This window comes from Rana temporaria, chromosome 1, assembly GCF_905171775.1.
Source record: "Rana temporaria chromosome 1, aRanTem1.1, whole genome shotgun sequence".
Taxonomy (NCBI): Eukaryota; Metazoa; Chordata; class Amphibia; order Anura; family Ranidae; genus Rana; species Rana temporaria.
Genome location: NC_053489.1, coordinates 259,911,540 through 259,938,666, shown reverse-complemented (window position 1 = coordinate 259,938,666; position 27,127 = coordinate 259,911,540). Strand labels below are relative to the sequence as shown.

The 27,127-nt window shown below is 41.4% G+C and overlaps 1 protein-coding gene across 7 annotated transcripts in view; it reads left to right on the top strand.

The window, feature by feature from the left end:
* The window catches only part of SYK (spleen associated tyrosine kinase), a 164,427-nt gene that overhangs the window by 73,571 nt on the left and 63,729 nt on the right, over positions 1–27,127 (top strand). For 4 of the 7 annotated variants that reach the window (XM_040354927.1, XM_040354909.1, XM_040354917.1 and 1 more), the window contains exons 5-8: positions 9,733–9,871; positions 10,939–11,038; positions 12,323–12,372; positions 17,886–17,954. In XM_040354927.1, the coding sequence (XP_040210861.1) occupies positions 9,733–9,871; positions 10,939–11,038; positions 12,323–12,372; positions 17,886–17,954 (358 nt within the window). The remainder of the gene's footprint in view (positions 1–9,732; positions 9,872–10,938; positions 11,039–12,322; positions 12,373–17,885; positions 17,955–27,127) is intronic. The other 3 variants (XM_040354944.1, XM_040354958.1, XM_040354952.1) reach the window with 3 other exon arrangements.

Below are 27,127 nucleotides of genomic sequence, written 5' to 3'. Positions count from 1 at the left end.
CACGCCGGAGCCTATTGGCAGGTCCCTGACAGTATATATGTATTAATAAAGATACTTCCACTTACAGATGAATGTTGCAGAAAAGTCCACATGTAAGGGCTCCTGAGGATGATCACAAAGTGGCATCCTTCTTTGTGTTGTAGACCTGAAGACAAGATCAGCAGTGATGGGGAGATCTTCCAACCATTTTACAACCAAACTGGATCACAGCTTCTCACCAACAGGAACTGTGGTGCGATACTGGAACTCAGAATAAGCATATCTACTCTGTGTCTTAGTTGCTAGTAGCTTCCAAGCTGTCATGCAACTGGACCTCTGACTACCAGAAGTGGCCATCAGATGCTTAACTTGGCTCTACTCTATGATGATTTTTGAGCCCTGAGCTAAAACTAGCTATAAAATCCCAGACCAGAAGGGACAGGGTTAACTAAAATAACTGGAGCTGCATAAATACTCTATTGCAATAATCAGGTTCACCTTCTAACATTTCGCAAGGGGACCACTACACACACACTGTATCACAGATTTAGTTATCTGGTGTAGAGTGCATGTGAGATAGTAACAATAGGACAGAAATATGTCTGTCTGTCTGTCACAAGGATTCAGATACACACTCAAGAAACTATAGGCAACTGCAGTTAAACTATTAGAACACAAGAATACTTACCTAATAGTCTCTACTTCTGGTCTGGGTGAAATACAGCAGCAGCCCTTGTGTTTATAAGGAAACGTGTGAAAATTCCCCTTTATAAACATCACAGTCCTCCAGTTGGGGTTTCTGACCCAGCTAGTAGGGACAGGAAGTACTTGTTTATGACCAACTAACTGTGGTAATTAACAAGCAAAACATATTTACAAATATGAACAGTAGAGGGCAGCAGATTCCTACACAATGAAATATAAGGTAGTAGTTTCTCACATAAGGTTTCTGTAAGTAATTTTGTAAAATATATACAAATATATTCTTGATAATGCCTAATCCAGCGTTATGTAATTTTGGGGAATGTTATTTTTTCTTGACAAGTAGTTAAAAATACACATTGCTCAGCAGTCAGTTTATTTATAAAAATGCTGCGTTAGGCAGATGCTGAATAATGCATTGCATATTCTTTAGCTACACTGCTAGAGTACATTTCAAAGTCTATGAAACATTAATTTGATCTTTGCCTATTTACTGTTCAGCGTTTTGCCAGCACAGAATGATTTGTTATTTTAACCTAAGAAAATGTTCATGGCTTCAAGAAAGAAATTATTACTACTTAGGTCTTAGCTGAAAAATCAATACTGACAGTAACACTGGATTGTAGGAGAATAAATACTTTTTACAAATAAAGTTTGTGAAAAGACAACCTTGTTTTAGGTGTTATAGTGGCTTCCTGTTCTGTCATTCTTGCTTCCCTGTTCTGCCAATGTTCTGTTATGAATTCCTCTGCCGTGTTATGTTGGTTCTTCTGCAATGCAGTTATATTTCCCTGGCTGTGAAAGATTTCCTGTAAATGTCTATAGGCCCATAATTGACTATAAATAATAGAAACCACAAAAAGAATAGAAACAAAGATGTATCTGCTGGGACCTTAGAACATGAAAACACAGTCCTCATGGCGCTAGCAATGCTTCACCCAACCTAATTCTAACTTCTAATTGTAACTTCTCTTTGCTAGATAGGATCATTTTGAGAACAGCTGTGCTGATTTTATTTATTATGTTGTAACCTGTAATTCATCGTGCTTTACTTTAATTAAGTACAGCATTAAGACACCATGCAGAACTATGTGTGTTTTCGGATGAAAACTGTAGTAAATGAAAATTGCACGATCTGGTATTATACAAGAACAATTTTTCGTGTTTGTCCCTTCAGATCATTTTGGACAAAAGCTGTATAGTAACGATCAGATAATCGTACGATCGATTAGAAAGCAGTATTTTTTATACGATTTTCTGATCGTGTGTACGGGCCTTTAAAGATGTTATAGTTTAGCTTTATCGACCCTTCATACAAATTAGATTTGCTGGAGTTTATTGTACGTATTATTGTATCTCTACTGTCTTTGATAGAATTGAGAGAAATAATGTTCATTCTACATTGATCTAAATTTCGGTTAGGCTGGTTTCACATGAGTGTGAATTGGATGTAGGTTTCCACATCTACATTACAGGAGATTGTGACCGGCTCTCAATGGAGCTTGTCCACATATCTCAAGAGCGGCTGCGGAGTGAATTGCACAGAGGACCCGTGCATCTGTTGCTCCGTTGCAGGTCCGAATTCAGGCAAAAATTTGGGCCCGATTAGTCCCTGAAATGGAACATTTGGTTTTAGGTTTAATACTGCTTTTGGATCAGTATGAGATCAGTTTGCAGTTGCATTATGTAAAATAACACAAAGGTACAGTATGGATAACATACTAAACAATGGTAAATGTATGGCAAACACCTTTGTATACTAGTAGCCATAAATACTTTTACACATTTATGCAAGTTTTTTTTTTTTTTTATATTCCTAGCCATACAAGTTAAAAGCAAGTAAAAATAACATTTAGATGGGACTAAGTTTAAATTCTTGTGGGTTCATCCCCTTTTCTGACCTGACCCAAAAATATATTCTACATAACCATCTTGCAGCATGTGGGAAAGGCCTTGCCATCTCTCTTAGCTGCTGTGAGTTTGAAAATGCCCGTGTTAAAATAAAATGTCAAAAAAAGTGACACATACTGCTGGGTAACAGTACAATATGCTACTAATGCATTGAGGACAAGCAACGTGAGTAGAAGTGAAGGCTCTGAGTAGTGCTGCAGCACTGAGCTTAGCTCTATTTATCATAAAGAAAAACTTAAACATGCTCCTCTAGTGGTCTGAAAAATATGTTTTCCCAGGTAGGCTTCATGTACATGGGACGTTGTTCAACCTCTCCTTGACATCTAAAACAGTAACACTGATCCGTGCATTGTACTAGTAAAAACAGCTCCCCCACTACACTGAATCACAATTTAACCACTTGCTTACTGGGCACATATACCCCCTTCCTGCCCAGGTGAAATTTCAGCTTCCGGCACTGCGTCGCTTTAACTGACAATTGCGCAGTCGTGCGACGTGGCTCCCAAACAAAATTTACGTCCTTTTTTCCCCACAAATAGAGCTTTCTTTTGGTGGTATTTGATCACCTCTGCGGTTTTTATTTTTTGCGCTATAAACAAAAAAAAAGCGACAATTTAAAAAAACAATTCAATATGTTTTACTTGTTGCTATAATAAATAGCCAAATAAAAAATAAAAAAAAATGCTTTTTTTCCTCAATCTAGGCCAATACGTATTCTTCTACATATTTTTAGTAAAAAAAAATAAAAAAATCGCAATAAGCGACTGGTTTGCGCAAAAGTTATAGCGCCTACAAAATAGGGGACAGAATTATTATTATTTTTTTTACTAGTAATGGCGGCGATCTGCGATCTGTGTCCCTATGTACAAGGGACACAGATCGGTCTCCTCTCTCCTTGACAGGACGTGGATCTGTGTGTTTACACACACAGATCCACATCCTTGTCTCTGTAACCGCCAATCGCGGGTGCCTGGCGGACATCGCGGCCGCCAGGCACGCGCATCGGCATCTCAGTGATGCGGCGGGCACGCGCTGCCGGCGGCAGCGCTTGCGCGCCCCCCCCAGTGGCTGGAGGCCGTATATAGACGGCCTCCCGGAAATTTTGATCCACCCTGCGGCCGTATAAAGTCGTACAGCACACATTTAACCATATGATGTTAACTCCTTCCCAGCTAGTGTCATTAATACAGTGACAGTGCACATTTTTAGCGCTGATCACTATATTAGTGTCACAGGTCCCCAAAAAAGTGTAAAAAATGTCAATTAGGTGTCCGAGTTGTCCCCTGCAATATCACAGTCCGGCTATACGTCGCTGATCGCCGCCATTACTAGTAAAAAATAACTAAATACTGTAAATAAATACAAATTACATAAATTTATACTGTACCATAGTTTGTAGACACTATGGGGTAGATCCACAAAAGAATTACGCTGGTGTATCTCATGATACGCCGCATAATTTCAAATTTTGCGCGTCGTATCTTTGTTTTGTATCCACAAAACAAGATACAACGGCATCTCGGATGGATCCGACAGGCGTACGTCTTAGTACGCCGTCGGATCTAAGATGCAATTTTTCGGCGGCCGCTAGGTGGCGTTTCCGTCGAATTCCGCGTCGAGTATGCAAATTAGCTAGGTACGGCGATCGACGAACGTACGTCCGGCCGGCGCATTTTTTTACGTCGTTTGCGTTCGGCTTTTTCCGGCATATAGTTAAAGCTACTGTTATGAGGCGTACTCAATGTTAAGTATGGCCGTCGTTCCCACGTAGAAATTTGAAATTTTTACGTTGTTTGCGTAAGTCGTTCGCGAATAGGGATTTGCGTAGAATGACGTCACCGTCGGAAATATTGGCTTGTTCCGGGTTAATTTCAAGCATGCGCACTCGGATACCCCCACGGACGGTGCATGCCCAGTTAAAAAAAAACGTTGTTTACTTCTGGTCACGACGTATTTACATAAAACACGCCCCCATCACAGAGATTTAAATGCTGCGCCATTACGCCGCCAAAGATACACTACGCCGCCGTAACTTTCGGCGCGGATTCTTTGTGGATTTGAAAAAAAAAAAGTAAGTTACGGCGGCGTAGTGTATCTTAGATACGCTAAGCCCGGCGCATAAATGCGCCGCTGTACGTGGATCTACCCCTATAACTTTTGCGCAAACCAATCATTATATGCTTATTGGGATTTTTTTTACTGAAAACATGTAGCAGAATACATATTGGCCTAAATTAATGAAGAAATTACTTATTATTTAGAGCAGAAAGTAAAAAAATATTGTTTTCAAAATTGACACTCTTTTTATGTTTTAAGCGCAAAATATAAAAACTGCAGAGGTGATTAAATACCACCAAAACAAAGCTTTATTTGTGGGGGGAAAAAAGCACATACATTTTTGTTGGGGTACAGTGTCGCACAACCGCGCAATTGTCAGTTAAAATAACACAATGCCATATGGCAAAAAATGGCCTGGTCAGGAGGGGTGCAGGGGGGGTAAATATTCCGGAGGTAAAGTGGTTAAGTGAAACAAATACTGCAAATGCATGTCACCCCTTTTTCATAATGCTGCATGTGTTTATAACAGACAGACTATACAATACCATGATATGTTTGTTCTCTGAACAGTCTGTGGTTTTTAAGCATGAAAGATATTTGCATGTCACTTCCTGCACTGACCAGTGTTTATTAAGACACTGTTTATCTATGAAAAAGAGTGTGAATATGTTCATAGGCCTAAAGTGGAACTGAGCATAAAAAAATTAAAAAAAAGTTGTAGATTTACTTCCCATATATGCTACTCAACAGAAGAATGCAGTACTGTGCCTGTACAGGAATACTTCACAGAATTCTACTTGCTTCGTGTACATGAGCCCTGAGCTGCCATGTTGGCCTGCTAGAAACTGGAGCTGGCAAAGTCTGTGTGTACGTGCAGGACTATTTTTACAAAATTATTTTTTTGTCATGAGAATGCAGGCCACACATTTTTTCAGCGCCCAAAAGCTGCTCCAAAGATGCTGCTTGCAAGACTCAGTGTGAAAGGGTCCATTGAGATGCATGGAGAGCGTTTTATGAGTGTAGCACTATTTTTAACGCTAAAACGCTGTAAAAACGATTCAGTGTGAAAGGGGTCTAAGTGTTGAGCAAACCCTTAACCTGTACGCAGCCAATACAAAATCCCACAGATATAACAGGCACAGTTTTCAGAGAACAAGAATGTTATAGTAAGCTTAATCTGTTCCCCACAGAGGTTACTATAATGGCATCTAAAAGGATGTTAAACAACCCAACTTCTGAAGTGTAATTTTGCCCCGAGAAGCCAAAAATTCCTCATAGTCTGAGCAAGGTCCCAGTTTTCATCACTGCAGCAGGTACTGTATGTCCTATACTATGGGCCCTTTCACACGGGCGGCCCGTTCAGGTCTGCCTGACAATTTTTTTTGCGGACCTGAATGGGCGTTCCGTGCTCCTCTATGGAGCCACGGATGTCAGCGGTGACATGCCCGCTGACATCCGACCCGCTCCGATCCGCCAAAGTGTGACGGAGGAAAAACCTACTTTTACATCCGTCTGGCGGATCGGATCGGGTGAACATGGACAGACGGTCAGTGTTCATCCGATCCCCCCATTGGGGAGAGCGGAGAAAAGACAGGGCGGTCCCCACACTTTTCCCGTCCACATAACTTTCTATTAATGTGCTTTGATTTAGGAATTTGAGAATATCCAACTTCTTTTGCAATCGCCATTTGAGGCGTACTTTTAAATTTCCCGCGTCGTATCTTTGTTTTGAATCCTCAAAACAAGATACGACGGCATCTGGGTTAGATCCGACAGGCGTATGTCTTCGTACGCCTTCGGATCTTAGTTGCAATTCTTCCGCGTCCGCTGGGTGGCGTTCCCGTCGTAATCTGCGTCGAGTATGCAAATTAGCTATTTCCGACGATCCACAAACGTACGAGCGGCCGTCGCATTCTTTTACGTCGTTTCCGTTCGGATTTTTTCGGCGTATAGTTAAAGCTGCTATCTGGTGGCGTACGCAATGTTAAGTATGGCCGTCGTTCCCGTGTCGAATTTGAAAAATGTTATTTCGTTTGAGTAAGTCATCCGTGAATGGGGCTGGACGCCATTTACGTTCACGTCAAAACCAATGACGTCCTTGCGACGTCGTTCAGAGCAATGCACCCTGGGAGTTTTGACAGACGGGGCATGCGCAGTTCTTTCGGCGCGGGGATGTGCTTCATTTAAATGAAACATGCCCCCTACTCGTCGCATTTGAATTCCGCGCCCTTACGCCACGAGAGATACACTACGCCGCCGTAACTTACGGCGCAAATTCTTTCTGGATTCAAAGATTTGCCAAGTAAGTTACAGCAGCGTAGCGTATCTCTGATACGCTGCGCGGGTGCAGATCTTTGTGAATCTGCCCCAAAGAGTCCATTTTTAGTGGGACACTTTGAGCCTAGAATATTGCACCTTTTCACAATATTCAAATTTTCTGAGATTGTGGATTTGGGGTTTTCATGAGCTGTAAGCCATAGTCATCACAATTATGACAAATCACGGCTTGAACTATTTTGCTTTGCATGTAATGAGTCTATCTCATATATTAGTTTTACCTTTTAAGTTGCGTTAGTGAAATAAATGAACTTTTGCACGATATTCAAATTTTTTGATTTTCACCTGTAGAATGGCTCAACACTTTTGCCCTGCCTAGGATCTTGTCGGTCTGAATTTATCTCTGCAAGAAATTTGAATTTGTATATATTGTGTCACTGGCGCTCATCTATAATTATTATGAAAATATGGAAATAGTGATCTGCTGCAGTTTTAGTGAACACCTCTAAAAAGAAGTTAGGAATTGTGAAGAAATATTTTTTATATGTGTGTACATATATTACTGCGCTGATTCTGTACAAAAATAAAAATATACACCTGCAGCTCTTATACTAAATCTATTGAATAAATAAATAACACGCCTCGTGATTGAGCTGTTTAACGTTCGGAAGTGTCGCGTGACGTAGTTCCGTACGTATGGGTTACCCAAAAGCCTCTACGCGTTACCCATACGTGCATGCGTCATCAGGAAGCTGTGGGTACCATCTTTATGTTGGTATTTATACCGTTACCTTAGCCAATTATGTCATTTGTTATTCCCGGAAGTTCCTATACCGCCATTTTCGCTATGGGTTACTTTTCCATTACACTCGTTTTCCCCAATGATTATTGAGCGGTGATGCTGGACAGACTTTACAATATATTAAATTAGTTTATTAAAAAGTGTATATATCTCTCTGCGATTAGAATTTTTTTAGATTTGGAGATTTTTAAAGTAGGAAATGAACTGCATACTAGAACGCACTTCAAAGATACAGATCGAAATGGCTATATCCCATATAGCAGCTGCCATCACCCACAATGGAAGCAGGCCATACCAAAAGGGCAATTTATCAGGATCAGACGCAATTGCAGTTCCATAGAGGATTAATGTGAACTTTACTTTCTGGCATCATCAAAAACTTCACATTCTCAACAGTTTTTTTTTTTATTGGCTTAGAGACTAAAAAGATCTAAAAACTCAGCTGTAAAAAATCATCTACAGGGATACATACTGATCATTTATCTCTAATTTTAATGAAGGATGTGGATGTTTGGATTCCATGTACATATTTGGTTCTTTTGCTCTAAGATATACAAGCAAAATAAATATATTAATTTTATCAGTATGCTTGCTGGTATAAATAACCCCTTATCTCTAACTGATTGAGTAAAAATTCTTGTAAATTGGATTTTAATTCTCTGCATATACAGTATGTCTATTATATGTTGCAAACCTAAACCAGGAGCAGACAACCTGAACCAGTGTAGAAATCAGCAATCAAAGATCACCAGGGTGTAGCTCACTTTTAGGAGATAACCTAGCAAGGCCCCATTAAAGAGTAAGGTTCCAAGAAAACTTAGAAAATGTAATTATATAAAAATATGGTAAAAATAAAAGTGCACCCTTCCTTTTTAGCTTTAGTAAGAAACATGACATTCTCTTTCATTCACATTTTTTCATGTCTGCAGAGTAATTTGTCAACCTAATTTCAATGGAAGTGTTATGTATAGAGTGCAGGGGTCAGGAGCATGTTATGTACAGAGTGCAGGTGTCAGGAGTATGTTATGTACCAAGTGTAGGGGTCAGTGGTGTGTAACATACATAGTGTAGGAATCAAGTAGTATGTAATGCACAGAGTACAGGGGTCAAGATTGTGTAATATACAGGAGTCAGGAGTGTGTTATATACAGGAGTACAAGCTTACAAGTATGTAGTATACATAGTGCAGAGGTCAGGAGTAAAAGTAACATGTAATCTACATGCTAGGTGTCAGTAGTATGTAATCTACATACAGTGTATACTCAATACAAACTTTTTTTTTACCAAAAAGTAGAGGTTCCTGTAATTAAAGTAAAATTGTAAAAGTAGAATGCAAGAATAAACTAAACTTAAAAATGGCTGCAGGGGAGAGGAGGGACTGCTGACAAAAGATGGACCATAATAAGCCTATGGATGACATTACATCTCCCAGGCATTGCCAACCATTGCCGAGCACTCTATCCTCTCCCTTGTAGCCAGCTCTGGATGACACAGGGAAGATCACATGACCGGACTGGAGTTGCCTGAAAATAGATAAGTATAAAGATCTTTCTTACACAGGTTAGTCAGAATAGGTGTGAGGAGAGGGCAGTTTTAAGATTAGTTAGATTATTTTAGAATTCTACTTTTATATTTCTATCACATGACAAGTGGATGTTGATTTGTTGATATAACTCTGTGTTTGTTCTCATTTTCCCTATTCCATTTGAATCTGCCCTCTGATGTAGAGTTGAACCTTACTGAAGCTGTTGAATTGTCAAGGAGAATAATGCCTATCCTTTCAGGTCTATTAGCACTCCGCAAGTGCCATTATGTCTTAAAGGACAAACTTAAATTCTAGATTTACCTACACAGGTCTCAGCATGTAAAATACAAAGGGAGATAAGAAAAGGGACATTAGATACTGTGTTTCTGCAACCATTACAGAAGCGTACATTACCAAGTTGTGTAACTGTATGGAACATTTAGTCCACTAAGCATTCATTTTGTTTTTATTATTTTAGAATACGAGAGCGAGACAATAATGGATCATATGCTCTGTGTTTGCTGAATGATAGAAAGATTTCACATTATCGGATTGACCGGGACAAGACTGGAAAATTGTCAATACCAGAAGGAAAGAAATTTGATACTTTATGGCAGGTAAATATCTTTACCTATATTACAGTCTTTCATTTTTTATTATCCTTAAAAATGGGAAAATATATTGGGCAATAGAGACATCAAGAAATTATTGAGATGTAAAATGAGTATGAAAGTTGTAATCAAATCACTTACAGAGAAGAAACACCAAGAGGTTTGGGGGGAACTTGAATCCTGAATTTGTACGGCTGAATGTGAAGGGACAGGGTGTAAGGTAAATTATGAAGAAAGGGAGGAAGATGAACTTTCAAGTCGTTTATTAAAGCAATTATTAGTGGTAGAGTTGAATATGTAAGAGTGGAAAAGATTGCTCCAAAATATAAAATAAAACAGTGAGGATGATTACATTCTGTAGCTAATCATAATGGGAAGGAATAGATTTTTGGATTTAAAACAGCGTTTCTCAACCATGGTTCTGTGGAACACTAGTATTCATCCAAAATTTGATAGAGGTTGCATGAGCTATGAACTATGGTGGATATTGATCTCACACCTACACTGACCCTCAATGTAAGAGGGCACTTTTCCACTGACATTCAGTCTAAGATGTCACTTTTACGCTGACCAGCAATGTTGGGGGTGTTATATCCTCTGAGTTGTGAGAGACACAAGACTCTAGTCTGGAACAACTGATGTTTATTTTAGTACTCGCTGTACACTGCAACATACATCTCAGGACAGGTATATCTTATTATGCTGCCTTACATGTGCTCTAACATGGCTACTATGCCCCTTGACCATTGTCATCACTCCTGGGTGGAGCCAGCCTTAAAGTGACAGTACATGTGGAACCCTTCAAGTATAACAGAGGGTCACTTTTTCAATAGACCACAATGTAAGAGGGCACTATTCCACATGCCACTAGTTTAAGAGGACACTACAATTTCACAGTCTGTGGGGATGATTTATAGGCCAATAGACTGTACACTTTGCAAGTGCAATTGCACTCTTCTCCTTAGTAAAGTAATGTGGTAAAGCTTCACTTTGCAGAGAATACTCAATCAGGTGCAAGGAAAAAACAAACAAACATTTATTACACTTTTTATAGAACAATTTTTTTTTTCCAGTTGGTCGAGCATTATTCCTACAAACCCGATGGACTTATCAGAGCACTAACAAACCCATGCCCACATTCTGCTGCCTTCAACAGTATGAGTGGTGGTACAGGTAAGTAAAAGCAAGTTTGACTATTTATGTATTTTTTTTCTTTTTTTTTGTAGACCTTCGAGGTGTAGGTTATAGACAGCAGCCAGTGCAATACAATTATTCAGTCTGTGTTCTGTTCCGTTCCTAATGTCAGAACAGATGTAGTTATATCCAAAAGCCTGGCTGTAGATAACTAATTATTTTTGGTGTCTAGCTTACAGTTACAGGAAATGTATTTCTCTTTGTAATTGAGCAAATGGATTAGTGCCATGGAAATCGAAAAAAACATATTTTTTTTGGTCCTTGGGGAAAATGCTGACTGACAGTGAGTGTTTGTGGCCATTCCCCTAGTTATCAAGGTTCATGCACACAGAGCAACTTGGGCCCTTGTTACCAACATCCAGTAGGGATGTTGGTACAAATTCTGTTGAAATGCTGCCTTTTTTTCTTTATAAGTCACTACACCTCAGAAGAGACATAATAAAAAAAAAGGGATACAGGCCAATGACAAGTAATACTCAGATAAAGAAAGCAGTTAACATCCCTGGTCAAGTACTGTATGTAAATGAGAATAATGTCCCACTGGTTGTCACCTATAATCCATGCCTAAAAGTTCTAAGAACGATCACAAAAGCACTCCAGCACCTGTATTAAAGATTACAAGACATATTAACACAGTTGCCTATCTTGGCATATTGACAAGCACCCAAATTAAAACAGCAAATTCTATGGCAGATATCTGAATAGCCTGGTATAAAATACCGCAGAAGCAAGCATGTAAAATCTAAAGGATGCATAAAAGATACTTTTAAGATGCCTATACAATAACAACTTGTATATATCACCCAACCCAGTTTATGTAACAGAAATGTCATTTATTGTCCACATACTGTATGTCCTCCAAAGCAAGGAAATTAGGCACTGAATAATTACAAGGTTCAGTGTCTTTCTAGGCCATAATGCTTTGCAGACTGCTTCACATATAAGGCATTTATTTATTATAAATATTCAGTGAAATGCGTGTAAAAAGAGGTAATAAAGAAATTATGTTTCATACTCATATATAGCACATTGAACAACATTGTACAAGTTCTCTAAATTGCACTATATTAGCAGCTGTCTGTGAGTTACAACCCACATTTTGCTATATTTAATAAATCTCTAACTTGTACTACATTGCACATTTTCAACCATTGATGAGTTGCAGCTCTGATTATGTAAACAATTAAAACATTTTTGCACTATGTAAAGTAAAATACTGGGGCTCAGGCGGATTAACTACTTTATACATCTGTTTTATCCAAGGTATGTTTCCCTTTCCAGAACGTCCTGGACTTCCGAATGTTCCTACAGGGGTAAGGTGCTTTAGAAATCCTCTTAAATGTATTTATATAGAAGAAAAAAAACACTACCAGTGGATATTTAATTATAAAGTTCTTGGCTCTGAATGCCTATTTGACAGTTTATGTCTAAAGATATAAAAGAAGTCACATTGCAGGCTTTTTTCTGTCTTCCATAAGCTATCGGAATAAGTAGGTCAACTTTACACACTTGGAAACCAGTCACTAAAATTACATCATTCTATTTAAATTCACATTTATTGTTTCTTAAATAAGGATTTTATTATCCACCATTAATAATGTGTGAATCACTATAAACTTATAAAGGTAAAATGAAATAAAGATCTCTTCTTCCGATGCTAAAATGGATTTTTCACTTAAACTGGCAATTCACGTCACTGTGCTTATGCATGAATAGTTGGGGAAAATGGTGTATTAGTCCTGGCAAGTACATGACATGGAGGTTATTTAATAACATAACGAAAAGAACACTGTGTAACAGTCTATGACAACCAAACAAAATTCTGCTTTCTGTCCAAACTGCTGATTGGCTGTCATAGATTATTGCAAAACGTTGCTCTTTAAACTGGTTTATTAAATTAAATCAAATTCTGATACTTAGAAAGTAGAAATATGAAATCCAGTAATGATGGTCAGCATGCTTTTTAAACCAACACCATTTCAAAGCTAGAGTATAGAACTACCATCTTTGAATGTACCAGATACATACCTTTTACCACTGATTGTGTTGGTAAGACAATAAGTATTTAGCAGGCTAAGAACAAAATGCGACCTGCTATTCACTAGACATGTGCACACTGAAATATTTTCGTTTTCGTCCGAAAAATGTATTAATTTAGTTACTCCCATAATTCGTTTTTATCTATTTCATTGGAAATTGCATTCGTCCGAAAATCCGAACAAATTAAGGTTGAATCTGTCATTGAAGGCTTATGGTGTCTGACTGTCTGTTGAATGTTCAAAGAAGATTCGACGGAGCAGCGAAACTGTACAACGCTGCAATCATACTTTTTCGGTCGAATGTTCCGCCTACAAGCTATAGTAGAATTCTAATGTTGTATGACACTAGTAATAATTATATTTATTAATTATTATTACTAGTCAACCAACAATAGAATTTTTCTATAGCCTATGGGCCAAGCATTTGACCGGAAATTTATGATTGCAGCGTCATACAGTTTAGCTGCTCCGTCGAATCTTCTTAGAACTATCAATAGACACCATAATCCTTCATTGACAGATTCAAAGTTTTTCGATGCTTTGTCGAATCTTTGTCGTTCATGTTGAATTGTCAAGTTAGTTCTAGCTATTCTACTGCTCCTCCTCTTTGGTTACAATCAGCCAATAACATTCATCATCATCATTATTTTTATTTTACTTCCCCCACCCAATTCCAGCAGCGATCTTTTCTCTCTATAATGTCGAATCTTTTCTCTCTATAATGTCAAATCTTTTCTGTCTATAATGTCGAATCTTTTCTCTCTATGTAGAATAATCTTGGACTAATAGAGTTAAGGTTAGGCACATTCGACCAACGAAAACGAAAATAAAGCATTTATTTATGTCGTATCTTTCGGTTTTTCGTATTCTGTGCGTTAGTTTTCGTTTGTTAAAACAATAAAGAAAATACCTGAAATTCGGACGAAAATGCGTTCGGACAAAAACGAATGCACATGTCTACTATTCACTAATATATACAGAAGTTTCAGAAAATTAGCAGACATGTATTTAAAACAGGCCATTTATTGGAGAGCAGTTTTTCAAACACACTTTTGTCATTTTTGGGCCTATTTCATAAAAGAGCTACGATTATTTATACTATAAATCCAATCATGTGAAAATAAAATTCCTGATCATATTAATGTGCAGATCAAATAAGTAAACATGAATTTTCTTTTTACGTGATTGATTAATATAGTGAATATTCACACAATTTATTGAATGAAGATTCTCAGCCTTATTGCCTAGCAATTGCAAGTTCAAAATCCACTAACTGTAATTTTTTTTATCATATGCCTATTTGACAACTACCATAGGGCAGTAACCTTAACAGAAAAATTTTAAAAAAAATACCATGTATCATAATGTATGCAAAGTTGCAGACACTAGCTCATACTATGGCCCGGATTCACAACGCACTTACGCCGACGTATCTCGAGATACGCCGCGTAACTGTAACTATGCGCCATGCCCACAAGCTGAGATACGCCTAAAAATAGGCTTCCTACGACCGACGTAACTTGCCTACGCCGTCGTATTGTGGGCGCATATTTACAATGGGTGCATTTGCCGCTCCCATTGATTTTCTATGCACATATGCAAATGAGGGAGATACGCCGGTACTTGCGCCCGGCGCATAATATACGCGGTTTAAAGTTATTTCCCATATATGAGGCGCAACCCATGCAAAGGTATGGACCAGGGAACTCAAGCCGTCGTATTTTACGCTGTTTACGTTGTACGTGAATATGGCTGGGCGTAGGTTACGTTCACGCCGTAGGCAGTGATCCGTCGTATCTTAGGCATTCGTTCCGATGTGATTCTGAGCATGCGCACTGGGATGCGTCCACGGGACGGCGCATGCGCCGTTCGTTATTCGTATCTTTATGGCGCTCGGCCCATCATTTGCATGGGGTCACGCCTCATTAGCATGGCTCGCGCCCACTTCCACCTACCTTGGATTACGCTGAGGAAACCCAGCGCAGTTTGGGAGGCAAGTGCTTTGTGAATTCTGTGCTTGCCTCTCTGCGCTGCGTCGGCGTAGCGTATATTAGATACGTTACGGCGGCATAAATATGCGCCGATGTATGTGAATCCGGGCCTATGTGTGTAACTTTGTTATTATGTAACGGTGTAATTAAGCACTTATTGGATCAAAATCACAAAGCTGTTTATCTATTAAAAAAAGAATGCTGATGTTGATGCTTTTAGAAGCCAATCAGTTATTGTCTTTAATTGTATTTTCTGAGCATTCAGATCATTTAAGTAAAGGCACATCAACGCACATATTTATCATGCACCACTTCATGCATTTTAATATGTATCTGCCACCAGCCACCATTGCTCATTGTTTCCATAACTGATTAAATATCATAATGTGCGCAACTGAAGATGAGCAAGTCAGCCATGGTTAGTTTAATGACTTGAGTCACTAAACCATCTGGTCGCTATGAAGGTTAATATGAGGTCAACAATACCAGAGCACACACAAGCTCTAAATATTTATTAATGTATTACAATGACGTAAAATGACCTACAGGTCTGCATTAATAATTGCTTTCTGTTTACTAAAATAACAAAAAAGGGCAGAAGGCAGGTAACAAAAATGAGACCTTCCTATTGCTGTTTTTTTTTATCAATATGTGCAGATGTGATAAGAAGTAGCATCTTAGTACGTAAAGAGGTTGAATTATATTATGGACCTTTTTACATTAGAACATAACTGTGAGAGTGATGATGTATTATGTACATGCATCAAAAAGTTTATTTAACTTAGGGTGTGTATAGATCAGGGGTCTCTAAACAAAGGGCCAGTTTACTCCAGATTAGTGCCAGTGGGAGTAGAAAATGAACAGTGCCCGATCGTTGGTGTCAGTGCAAGGAATAGGTCCCCATTGTTGGTGTCAGTGGGAGCAATAGTGCCCCATCGTTGGTGTCAAAGTAAGAAATTCTGCCCCATCGCTGGTGTCAGTGGGAGAAATTCTGCCCCGTTGTTGGTGACAGTGGGAGAAATTATGCCCTTTCGTTGGTGTCAGTGGGAGGAGTAGTGGCCCATTGTTGGTATCAATGGAAGGAATTATGCCCCATCATTGGTGTCAATGGAAGGAATTGTGCCCTACCGTTGGTGTCAGTTGGATGAATTGTGCCCTTTTGATGGTGTCAGTGGGAGCAATAATGCCCCATTGTTGGTGTTAGTGACAGAAATTATGCCCCATTTTTTTCGCAGCTGAAGTAATAGTACCCCAAGGGCCGGATAAAAGCAAGCAAATGACCGCATCCGGCCCCCGGGCCACAGTTTGTAGACCTCTGCCATAGATGATCAGTTGTTTCACCAAAATCATCGGCAATAAAACATAAGTCTTTCTTTGCTTGAACGATGTACCACAAAACCATAATCTGCTCCCTGACTCAACAAACTTTGTATATTGATCACACATGTTCTAAAAGTGTGTCAAATTTTTAAACAGGATGTCTACTCATTTGCAAGCAAAAATCTTGATTTTTTTCTAATTGACCTTCATTTAGGATTGGGTATTTAAAGTGAACACAGCTTTTTCATATTTACCAAGATAAGTGCTATACTCTTTTTATAAATCAATCCTAATGAGGGCTTCTGAAGCTCAGAAGGTTCAATATCACCTCATTGATCCACATGATGCCTTATGGCCCATACACACGATCCAAATATTGAACGAAAAATGTAGTCCGAGCAAGAATCGTACGATAATCGGATCGCTAGTACAGGGCTTCCGTGAGCCAATCATGACAGTTCAATGACAGTTTCAAATTTTCCTTGTACGATACCAGATCGTACGATTTCCGTTTAGTCAGTACAGTTGTCGTCCGAAAATACAACACAAATATAGTACAACACATGACATCACTTCCGTTTTTTTCTGTCGTACAAGAATTTTCGTGACTTTAGTACCCTATTCAATTTCTACTTGCGACTAGTTAACGAAAAAAGTTGGACGATCTGTTGTCTGATTTTCGGATCGTGTGTACGTGGCATTAATCTCTTGCATTGTATGCTTTTATCCAGCCACCCTTACTTATTAACACCACTGTACTGACCTGTGTTCTTATCAACAGTTGACAGAATTTAAAAGCAATATAGTTAGTATAGCTACGACACAACACCCCCACCTCTCACAAACATACACACAACTACAGTTACTGCAAGTAGTTACTATATATAGGTAAGGGAAATAATAGTACAGTCAAAGAAAAGGAGATTCTGCATCACACATCTAGCAGATACTTCTAGCAAAAAAAGTCACCCATATCTGACTGTTATTATTATTATTATTATTATACAGGATTTATATAGCGCCAACAGTTTGCACAGCGCTTTACATCAGGGTAGACAGTACAGTCACAATACAAATCAATACAGGAGGGATCATAGGGCCCTGCTCGTTAGAGCTTACAATCTAGAAGGGAGGGTCAAGTTGAACAAAGGGTAGTTAGCTGTGGGGGATGATCATATGGACTCAAATGAAAATACAGTTGTTAAGTGTGGGTAGGGTAGGCTTCTCTGAAGAGGAGGGTTTTCAGGGATCCTCTAAAAGCTAATAGAGAAGGAGATAGACGGAGAGATTGGGGTAAGGAGTTCCATAGGCTTGGAGAGGCTCTGGAAAAGTCCTGGACTACAATGTTAACCCTAAAAAATCTATTGTTTTATCTCTTGTCTGTACATCGCCTTTAGATAGCGATAACATTGCATGTTGTGAAAACTTTTTTCTCATAGCCCATTTACTGACATTTAACGACATTGTGGTTTCTAGAATTGGTCAGCAGGTGGAATAATCGCAAGATTCAAATCCTACTCCTTTCCCAAGGCTGGCAGCAAAAAGGTGCACAGAACACGCTCTTCCAAAGCTTTGTTAATTGTTGGCAGGCTTTTGGCTGCTTTGGGCGTACAGCTTACATTAAAGTAGCATTGCGGGTTTCACATTCCTATTCTTTTGTGAATGGCATAAAGATTTAATTTAACATATAAAATAGGGACCATTTCTAGAAAAAGGTATTAAGAAGCACAATAGTTCCACATTAGTGCTTTAAAGTTCTTTGCATTTGATTATCTCCTAGTGTTAATGCTTTCTATGTAACTTTTTAGCTGCAGTGCTTTCACTAAACCAGTCCTGAAGTCACCAGTATTATCCTCATATTCATTACCTTGACCATGACCACATCATCACCTCAAGCTGCCATGATACCATTCTCTGTGCTGTGCAGTTCTGAATGGGTTATTGCCAATACTACAAGTAATATAGCAACAGGGGATGATGAATTAGCTACTTCTACTAAAGACTAATTGAAAACTATAGACCATGTAGAAAACGAGAAAGCCAAAGTAAAGGTTCCATTTAGAGCAGCACATGGAGAACAAAACCTCAGAACGCAATGTAATTCAGTCTTTTATTTCACGGGCCAGCAATGCTGCTTTAATTGTCCTAATCTTGTGATGAACTTCTAAATCCTGCCAGCTTTGCATTTGTGACTCCCTAACATTTGGCTTAGAAAAGTATAATACAGCAAAATAAAGGTGTGTTTTTGTTTTCAGTATAATTAATGCAATTCTAAAACATGACTAATTGTGGATTAGTCAGACAAACGTAAGTATTAAATGCAAATGTGAAAATGCATGGTTTGTATTTGAAATTTGAGTGTAGTCGAATCTGAGGATCCCACTTTAATTAAAGAGTACCTCGTTTAAGCTTAAAGGGGTTGTAAAGGTAAAAAATTTTCCCCCTAAATAGCTTCCTTTACCTTAGTGCAGTCCTCCTTCACTTACCTCATCCTTCCATTTTGCTTTTAAATGTCCTTATTTCTTCTGAGAAACCCTCACTTCCTGTTTCTGTCTGTAACTCCACACAGTAATGCAAGGCTTTCTTCCTGGTGTGGAGAAAGCCTCTTGAGGGGTGAGGGGGCGAGCAGGAGTTTTTTTTAGGATGCCCACTAACACACAGCTCCTTTCTCTATCTGCAAAATAGAGAGCATCCTGACCCTCCTGCTCGCCCCCTCCCCCTCAAGAGGCTTTCTCCAAACCAGGGAGAGAGCCTTGCATTACTGTGTGGAGTTACAGACAGAAGAACAGGAAGTGAGGATTTCTCAGAAGAAATAAGGACATTTAAAAGCAAAATCGAAGGATGAGGTAAGTAAAGGAGGACTGCACTGAGGTAAAGGAAGCTATTTAGGGAAGCAAATTTTTACCTTTACAACCCCTTTAAAGAGAACCTCGGTTGAGCTTAAACACCTACGGATTTACTTGATATTTTTTTTAAGTTACGTGTATGCTCTCTTGGTCAGAGAAGAAGTGTCTAATAAATTGACTGCCTAAAACTACTGCTGATAACAGACATTCAAAACATGGTCTAAGGAATCTGCTGTCAGGATTTTATAAAAGAATAAAATGTACGTTTATTTTTTTAATTGACAGTTTTTACTTGCCTTGCCTGCTAGAGAGTATGTGATCTCTCATCTCAAGCAGTAGACCGATCAATCTCAATGGAAACGTACAGTCTAGCACTGGGCTGACATTTTTATTTTTGGCACAAGGATGAGTTTATCAAATTTGTTGCCCTATAAAACATACATTTGCAGTCTTATTGTTAATATAGCTAACACTTTTTACTCTGACAGGCAGAGAATGCAAGTAAAAAACAACACTCACTCCTATCCTGTGAAAGAAAGCTCTACACGTATACACTTAAAGTGGTTTAAAAGGCTTAAGGTTTTTTAACTTCATGCATTATGTGCATGAAGATAACAAAAAAAATTGGTGTGCAGCGGCCTCCCCAGTCCCCCCTAATAATCACCTGCGCCTCCTCTCGATCCAGTGATGTGCACAAGAGCTGAGCTTCTCCGGGGGTCTCTCACTCCTCATTTGCTGGAACAGCAGTGGGAGCCATTGGCTCTTGCTACTGTCAATCACAGTCAGTGAGTCAATGAGGAAAGAGCTGGGGGCCACAGCTCTGTGTGTCTTATGGGCGCAGAGAGCGGGGTCAGGAGCGAGCACACACCATTGCCCCCAGAGCAAGCAGGTTGCTATTGGGGGGAACTAGCTGTAGAGAAGGAGAAAGAAGCGCCGATGGGTTACCCAAAAACAGGAGGATCGGGCTGCTCTGTGCAATACCACTGCACAAAGCAGGCAAACATGACATGTTTGTTATTTTAAAAAAGTGAACCTTTGAAGAGGAACTGCAGTCTGCTCACATACTTTGTAATAAAAACATCTTTGCCATTCTGAAGCTTCCCTCCAACAACTTTGCATATTATTTTATATATATTGTGATTCTATACTTGCCACATATGCTGCAGAAATCTCCCTCCACTAAGTCTGGCTGCAACCATTTTAACTGTGGGCAGCTGAAGCTGCTGACTGTTCACCTGGATTTACACCGAGGCACACCTCCAGCTCTGCAGCTCTCATTGGCCCTCTTTTGACGCACCCCCCCCCCCTCACTTCCTGGAAAACTTTCACAAGAGTGAGAGAGCTGTGCATGATGTCATAAGCCTAGGCTTTTTTCCAGACAAAAAACAGGAAGTGGGCTGTATACGGTATTTACTGGCAGAAAAAAATGTTTTACTATCCAAAGTCAAAACAACAAGGACAGAAGATTTAATAGATGGACAGGTGAAAAAAATGACTGAAGTCCGCCTTTAATGTCACTTTAACCACTTCCCGCCTAAGGACGTCATTTGATGTCCTGGACTTTCAGTGGGGATATCTGAAAGATGCCTGCAGCTACAGGCATCATTCAGATATCCATCTCTTCAGCCGGTGATCCTGTGCACCATAAGAATGATCATAGCGGCAGTTCCGCCGTTTGATCGTTCTTATAGGCGACAGGAGGGGACGACCCCCCTCCCGCCGCCATCCGGTGCTTCTCCGGGCTCTCCCATGCCTTCGGAGACCCGGAGAAACGATCTGCCAGCGCAGGATGGAAGGCATAGAGATGACTGGTGACCAGATGGTCACCAGTCATCTCTATGATCGTACCGGAATGTAAACAAAGCCGCAATCGCGGCTGTAAGCATGAAATCGTGAATTTTTTTTCACGATCAGACGCTTTCCAGCCTGGAGGAGAGATGTGGGGTCTTATTGACCCTGTATCTCTCCATAAAGAGTACCTGTCACAAACTATTCCTATTACAAGGGATGTTTACATTCCTTGTAAGAGAAATAAAAGTGATCAAATTTTTTTTTTTTTTTTTAAAAGTGTCAAAATAAAATAAATGAACTAAAATAAAAAATAAAATAATAAAAATATTTTTTTAAACGACCCTATCCCTGGTAGCTCGCGCTCAGAAGCGAACACACATGAAAGTCCCACCCACATTTGTAAACGCCGTTCAAACCACACATGTGAGGTATCGCCGCGTGCGTTAGAGCGCCAGCAACAATTCTAGCACTAGACCCCCTCTGTAACTCTAAAATGGTAACCTGTAAAAAAAAAAATAAGCGACGCCTATGAAGATTTTTAAGTACTGAAGTTTGGCGCCATTCCATGAGTGTGCGCAATTTTAAAGCGTGACATGTTGGGTATCTATTTACTCGGCGTAACTTCATCTTTCACATTACACAAAAAAATTGGGCTAACTTTACTGTTTTGTTATTTTTTAATTCATGAAAAATTATTGCGCAAATACCGTGCGAGATAAAAAGTTGCGATGACCGCCATTTTATTCCCATGGGTGTCTGCTAAAAAAAACATATATAGTGTTTGGGGGTTCTGAGTAATATTCTAGCAAAAAAAATATGATTTTTGCATGTAGGAGAGCAGTGCCAAAATAGGCCCGGTATGGAAGTGGTTAAGACTAAATATTAACTAAAAGGTTCTCTTTATGTTTGAAGAGTCCTTTATGTTTAAGTTGTTACATGTAAAAACATTCTACATCTGAGATATTCCCTATTCAGTAAAAAATAATTACATTTGGTTTAAAACCTTGCATCCAATTTAATATTTTTGTTTAATTGGATATTTTAATTACTGTAGATGTAACCTGCCATTGATCATACATGTACATGAGAAATACAGTTTCCCGAGTTGATTAATGTCTGATTTAAAAAAAAGGTAATCAGAGTTTGCATCATATCAATTTTTAAATATGTATTCATCAAAAAGTTTGCCATTCAGATACACAGCCAACTTAATACTTTGCTGCATTTGATGGATAGCATTAGTAGCTAAAGTAAAAAGTAGTACATCTTGTACTGGGTAAATGACCCATCTGTAAATGTAACCATTGCAATGCAACCTTTGCAACTAAGCTGCAAAAGGAGTATGCAGAGATAATGCTCTTATTGATGACTGCATAATGATTTATCCAAGTAACAGAAGCTTCTGACAAGTATATTAGTCATTTTTCCAATATTATCCAGATGAAGAAATGTATCAAGAGTATTGTCTAGTTCTATTAAAATTCCAGCATTCTTATCCAACTACAGAAATGGAGTGTTTATTGACATTTCCTTCATACACAAAAATGAGAACAGTGAGCTTTATTGGCAGTGGCCCAGTCCAGACTTATTTGTGTACTGCTATGAAAGTATAGTTGGAAGCATTCACGTAATGACATGATTAAGTCTAAAGGGCCAGATCCACAAAAGAGATACGCCGACTTAACTGCTGTTCAGTCTGTGTGTAACTTTGGAAACGATCCTCAAAAGGCTTTTTCCAAAGTTAGGCAGAAGATCCGGCATGTGTAATTGAATTACACTGCCGAATCTTAGGATGCAGTACCGCATCCGCCGCTGGGGGCATTTCGAGTCGAAATGCCGTTTCTAGTATGCAAATTAGCACTTAAGCGATCCACAAAGCTTTCCAGCTTCGTTTTTTCGCCGTAAGTGTTATTTTGCAAGTGTAAAATTAGGGCTGGTTCTACAAAGTGTAAACTAGTCACACCTTGTAAAAGCCCATTCCAGCGACGGCATTTGGTATGCATTCCCGAGGGAGAACTCCACGGCAATTTGTAAAAACAAAACCGGCATGGGTTCCCCCCCAGGAGCATACCAGGCCCTTAGGTCTGGTATGGGTTGTAAGGGGACCCCCCCTACGCCGAAAAATCGACGTAGGGGGTCCCCCTACAATCCATACCAGACCCGTATCCAAAGCACGCTACCCGGCCGGTCAGGAAGGGAGTGGGGACGAGCGAGCGCCCCCCCCCCTCCTGAGCCGTGCCAGGCCGCATGCCCTCAACATGGGGGGGTTGGGTGCTCTGGGGCAGGGGGGCGCACTGCGGGCCCCCCCACCTCAGAGCACCCTGTCCCCATGTTGATGAGGACAGGACCTCTTCCCGACAACCCTTGCCATTGGTTGTCGGGGTCTGCGGGCGGGGGCTTATCGGAATCTGGGAGTCCCCTCAAATAAGGGGGCCCCCAGATACCGGCCCCCCACCCTAAGTGAATGGATATGGGGTACATCGTACCCCTATCCATTCACCTGTAGGCAAAAAGTTAGTTAGTAAACACACAACACAAGGCTTTTTAAAATAATTTATTATTCTGCTCCGGAGGCCCCCCCTGTCTTCGTTATTAGCTCAATTACCAGGGGGGCTTCTTCTTCCACTCTCCGGGGGTCTTCTCCGCTCTCCGGGGGGGGTTTCTTCTTCCGCTCTCCGGGGGGGGGGCTTCTCCGGACTCCGGGGGTGTTCTTCCATCTTCTCCCCTCTTCCGCTGTTGACTCGGCGAACCCCGGTTCTTCTGCAGATGTCCGGTGCCTTCTTCTTCAGCGCTGGCTGCCTGCTATCTTTGTGTGTTAGCTCAATTTCTAACAGGCAGCCAGCGCGGTCTTCTGTGACGTCAGGGTCTTCTCTTCTGTTCTTCTCCCCTCTTCCGATGTTGACTCGTCGCATCTTGTCGCTGTAATGATGGAAGCGCGCCTTGCATCCCATTTATATAGGCATCACCGTCCCATCATGCTCCGGCAGGTACCCACGTGGATAGCAGGCAGCCAGCGCTGAAGAAGAAGGCACCGGACATCTGCAGAAGAACCGGGGTTCGCCGAGTCAACAGCGGAAGAGGGGAGAAGATGGAAGAACACCCCCGGAGTCCGGAGAAGCCCCCCCCCGGAGAGCGGAAGAAGAAACCCCCCCCGGAGAGCGGAGAAGACCCCCGGAGAGTGGAAGAAGAAGCCCCCCCTGGTAATTGAGCTAATAACGAAGACAGGGGGGGCCTCCGGAGCAGAATAATAAATTATTTTAAAAAGCCTTGTGTTGTGTGTTTACTAACTAACTTTTTGCCTACAGGTGAATGGATAGGGGTACGATGTACCCCATATCCATTCACTTAGGGTGGGGGGCCGGTATCTGGGGGCCCCCTTATTTGAGGGGACTCCCAGATTCCGATAAGCCCCCGCCCGCAGACCCCGACAACCAATGGCAAGGGTTGTCGGGAAGAGGTCCTGTCCTCATCAACATGGGGACAGGGTGCTCTGAGGTGGGGGGGCCCGCAGTGCGCCCCCCTGCCCCAGAGCACCCAACCCCCCCATGTTGAGGGCATGCGGCCTGGCACGGCTCAGGAGGGGGGGGGGGCGCTCGCTAGTCCCCACTCCCTTCCTGACCGGCCGGGTAGCGTGCTTTGGATACGGGTCTGGTATGGATTGTAGGGGGACCCCCTACGTCGATTTTTCGGCGTAGGGGGGTCTCCTTACAACCCATACCAGACCTAAGGGCCTGGTATGCTCCTGGGGGGTGAACCCATGCCGGTTTTTTCTTTGAAAATTGGCATGGAGTTCTCCCTCTCAGGAATGCATGCCGAGCGACGTTGTAATTTTTTTTTTTTTTTCCCCGACGCAACTTTAAGCCGTCGCGATCCTCAAAACTCGGCGTAACGTAACTTCGCGCATGCGCAGTACGGCCGGCGCGGGAGCGCGCCTCATTTAAATGGGACTCGCCCCATTTGAATAGGAACGCCTTGCGCCGGAGGAATTTTAGTTACACAGCCTGAAATTTCTAGATAAGTGCTTTGTGGATCAGGCACTTAGGTAGAAACTTTAAGGCAGTGTAACTTAAATGGGATTTTTTAAGTTACGCCAGGTTTTTGTGGATCTGGCCCAAAATTCCTTCAATCTGTCTTTAGAAAGAATAATCTGCAAGCACATAAATGTACCACCTACTGAAATGAGTACATATAGGGGTTGATTTACTAAAGACAAATAGACTGTGCAAGGTGTAGTTGCATTCTGCAAGTAGAGTTGCTCCAGAGTTTAGTAAATTAATTAAAGCTTCACTTTGCAAAGAATACCCAATCACATGCAAGAAAAATAAAAAATAAATGCATTTTTACTTGCACATGTTTGAATGGAAGCCAGCAGAGCTTGTGCTCATTTACTATGTTTTGGAGCAACTGGACTTGCAAAGTGCAGAGTGCAACTGCACTTTGTGAAGTGCACAGTCGATTTGCCTTTAGTAAATCAACCTCAGTGTTTTTATTCTCTAATATCCTCTATTATTATTTAACCACTAGAGGGCCGCGCTATAGACGAAAGATGTCCACAGCGCGGCTCTCAAGTGCTGGGTGGACGTCCCTGGACGTCCTGCTATTTATATTCCCCGCGCGCCCCGCTTAGATGCCGAAGCGCTGCCTGGCGGCCACGATGTCCGCCAGGTACCCGTGATCGGCGCTGACAGCAGTGATGTGGAGCTCTGTGTGTAAACACAGAGCTCCATGTCATGTCAGGGGAGAGGAGACCGTTGCCGTGTCCCTTGTACATCGGGACACAGCATCGGTCACCTCCCCCAGTCAGTCCCCCTTCACAAACAGTTATAACACACCCAGGGAATACATTTAACACCTTCCTCACCCCCTAGTGTTAACCCCTTCCCTGCCAGTCACATTTATACAGTAATTAGTGCATTTTTATAGCACTGATCGCTGTATAAATGTGAATGGTCCCAAAATTGTGTCAAAAGTGTCCAAAACGTCGCAATATCGCAGGCCTGACAAAAAAATCGCAGATCGCCTCCATTACTGATAAAAAAAAAAAATCTATCCCCTATATCAGGGATATGCAATTAGCGTCGGCTGCTGGGCGACCGACGCCATCCCTGGAGGAGAGTGCCCCCACCTCACCTGTAGAGGAAGTAGAGGAGGAGCAGGTCACTATGGAGGAAGGTTTCTTCATAGTGGAGGAGGCCCCCATACCAGTACCCTCCCAAACCTCCTCCCCCATCAGTGATAGCCCCTCAAGGGCCACCCCCCATCAGGGATAGCCCCTCAAGGGCCACCCCATCCAGCCGGCCCCAAGCCTCTCCTGCCCCAAGTAAGGCTACATGCAAAACAAAGGGTGTTCCGGAGGCATTGGAGAAGAATTTGGCGAGGGACCAGGCCCGGCAAACCAGCCATATGGGTGCCTTAGTGGGGGACCTGCACCGTGTGGCAGAGATACTGGCCTCCTCGGCCCAGACCCAGGCTGCCTGTACCCTAGCTGTGCAGCAGGCCCTCACCCAGCAGGCGGATCAGAATTTCGCCATCAATGACAGCCTGCAGGATGTGGTTGGAAACGGCACAGCAATTGTGACCTGTCTGGGGGAACTGCAGGCCACCACATCAGGCCTTGTAACGGAGGTCCGGAGCCTGGCAGAGGCAGTCCAGGCCAATACGGCTGCCATGCAGGTGGAGGGGAGGAGCCTGGCAGCTGCCGTACAAGAGGAGGGGAGGCAGACAAGGCGCCACCTGCGCAACACCACCACCCGCCAGCTGCGGATGCAGGCAGTGACAAATACTTTCCTCCAACGCATAGCCCTGGCATTGGAGGGCAGGCAGGCAGCCAGGGAGAGACCAGGGGATGTACCTCTACCAGACAACCCCCCCACCTGAGGCTCCCCCCAGGCAACTGCGGCCCAGGTGCCTAGGCACCAGGCGCAGCCCACGACAGGGCAGATGATTTATTTTTTGGTTTTCTTTTATGCTCAAGTGATGAGTTTTTGGTTTTATTTGTATACTCAGGTGATGAGTGTTTATTTTTATTTAAACTCAGGTTATGAGTTGTCTTTTTTTTTCTAATTCCTGCACACTGGGAGT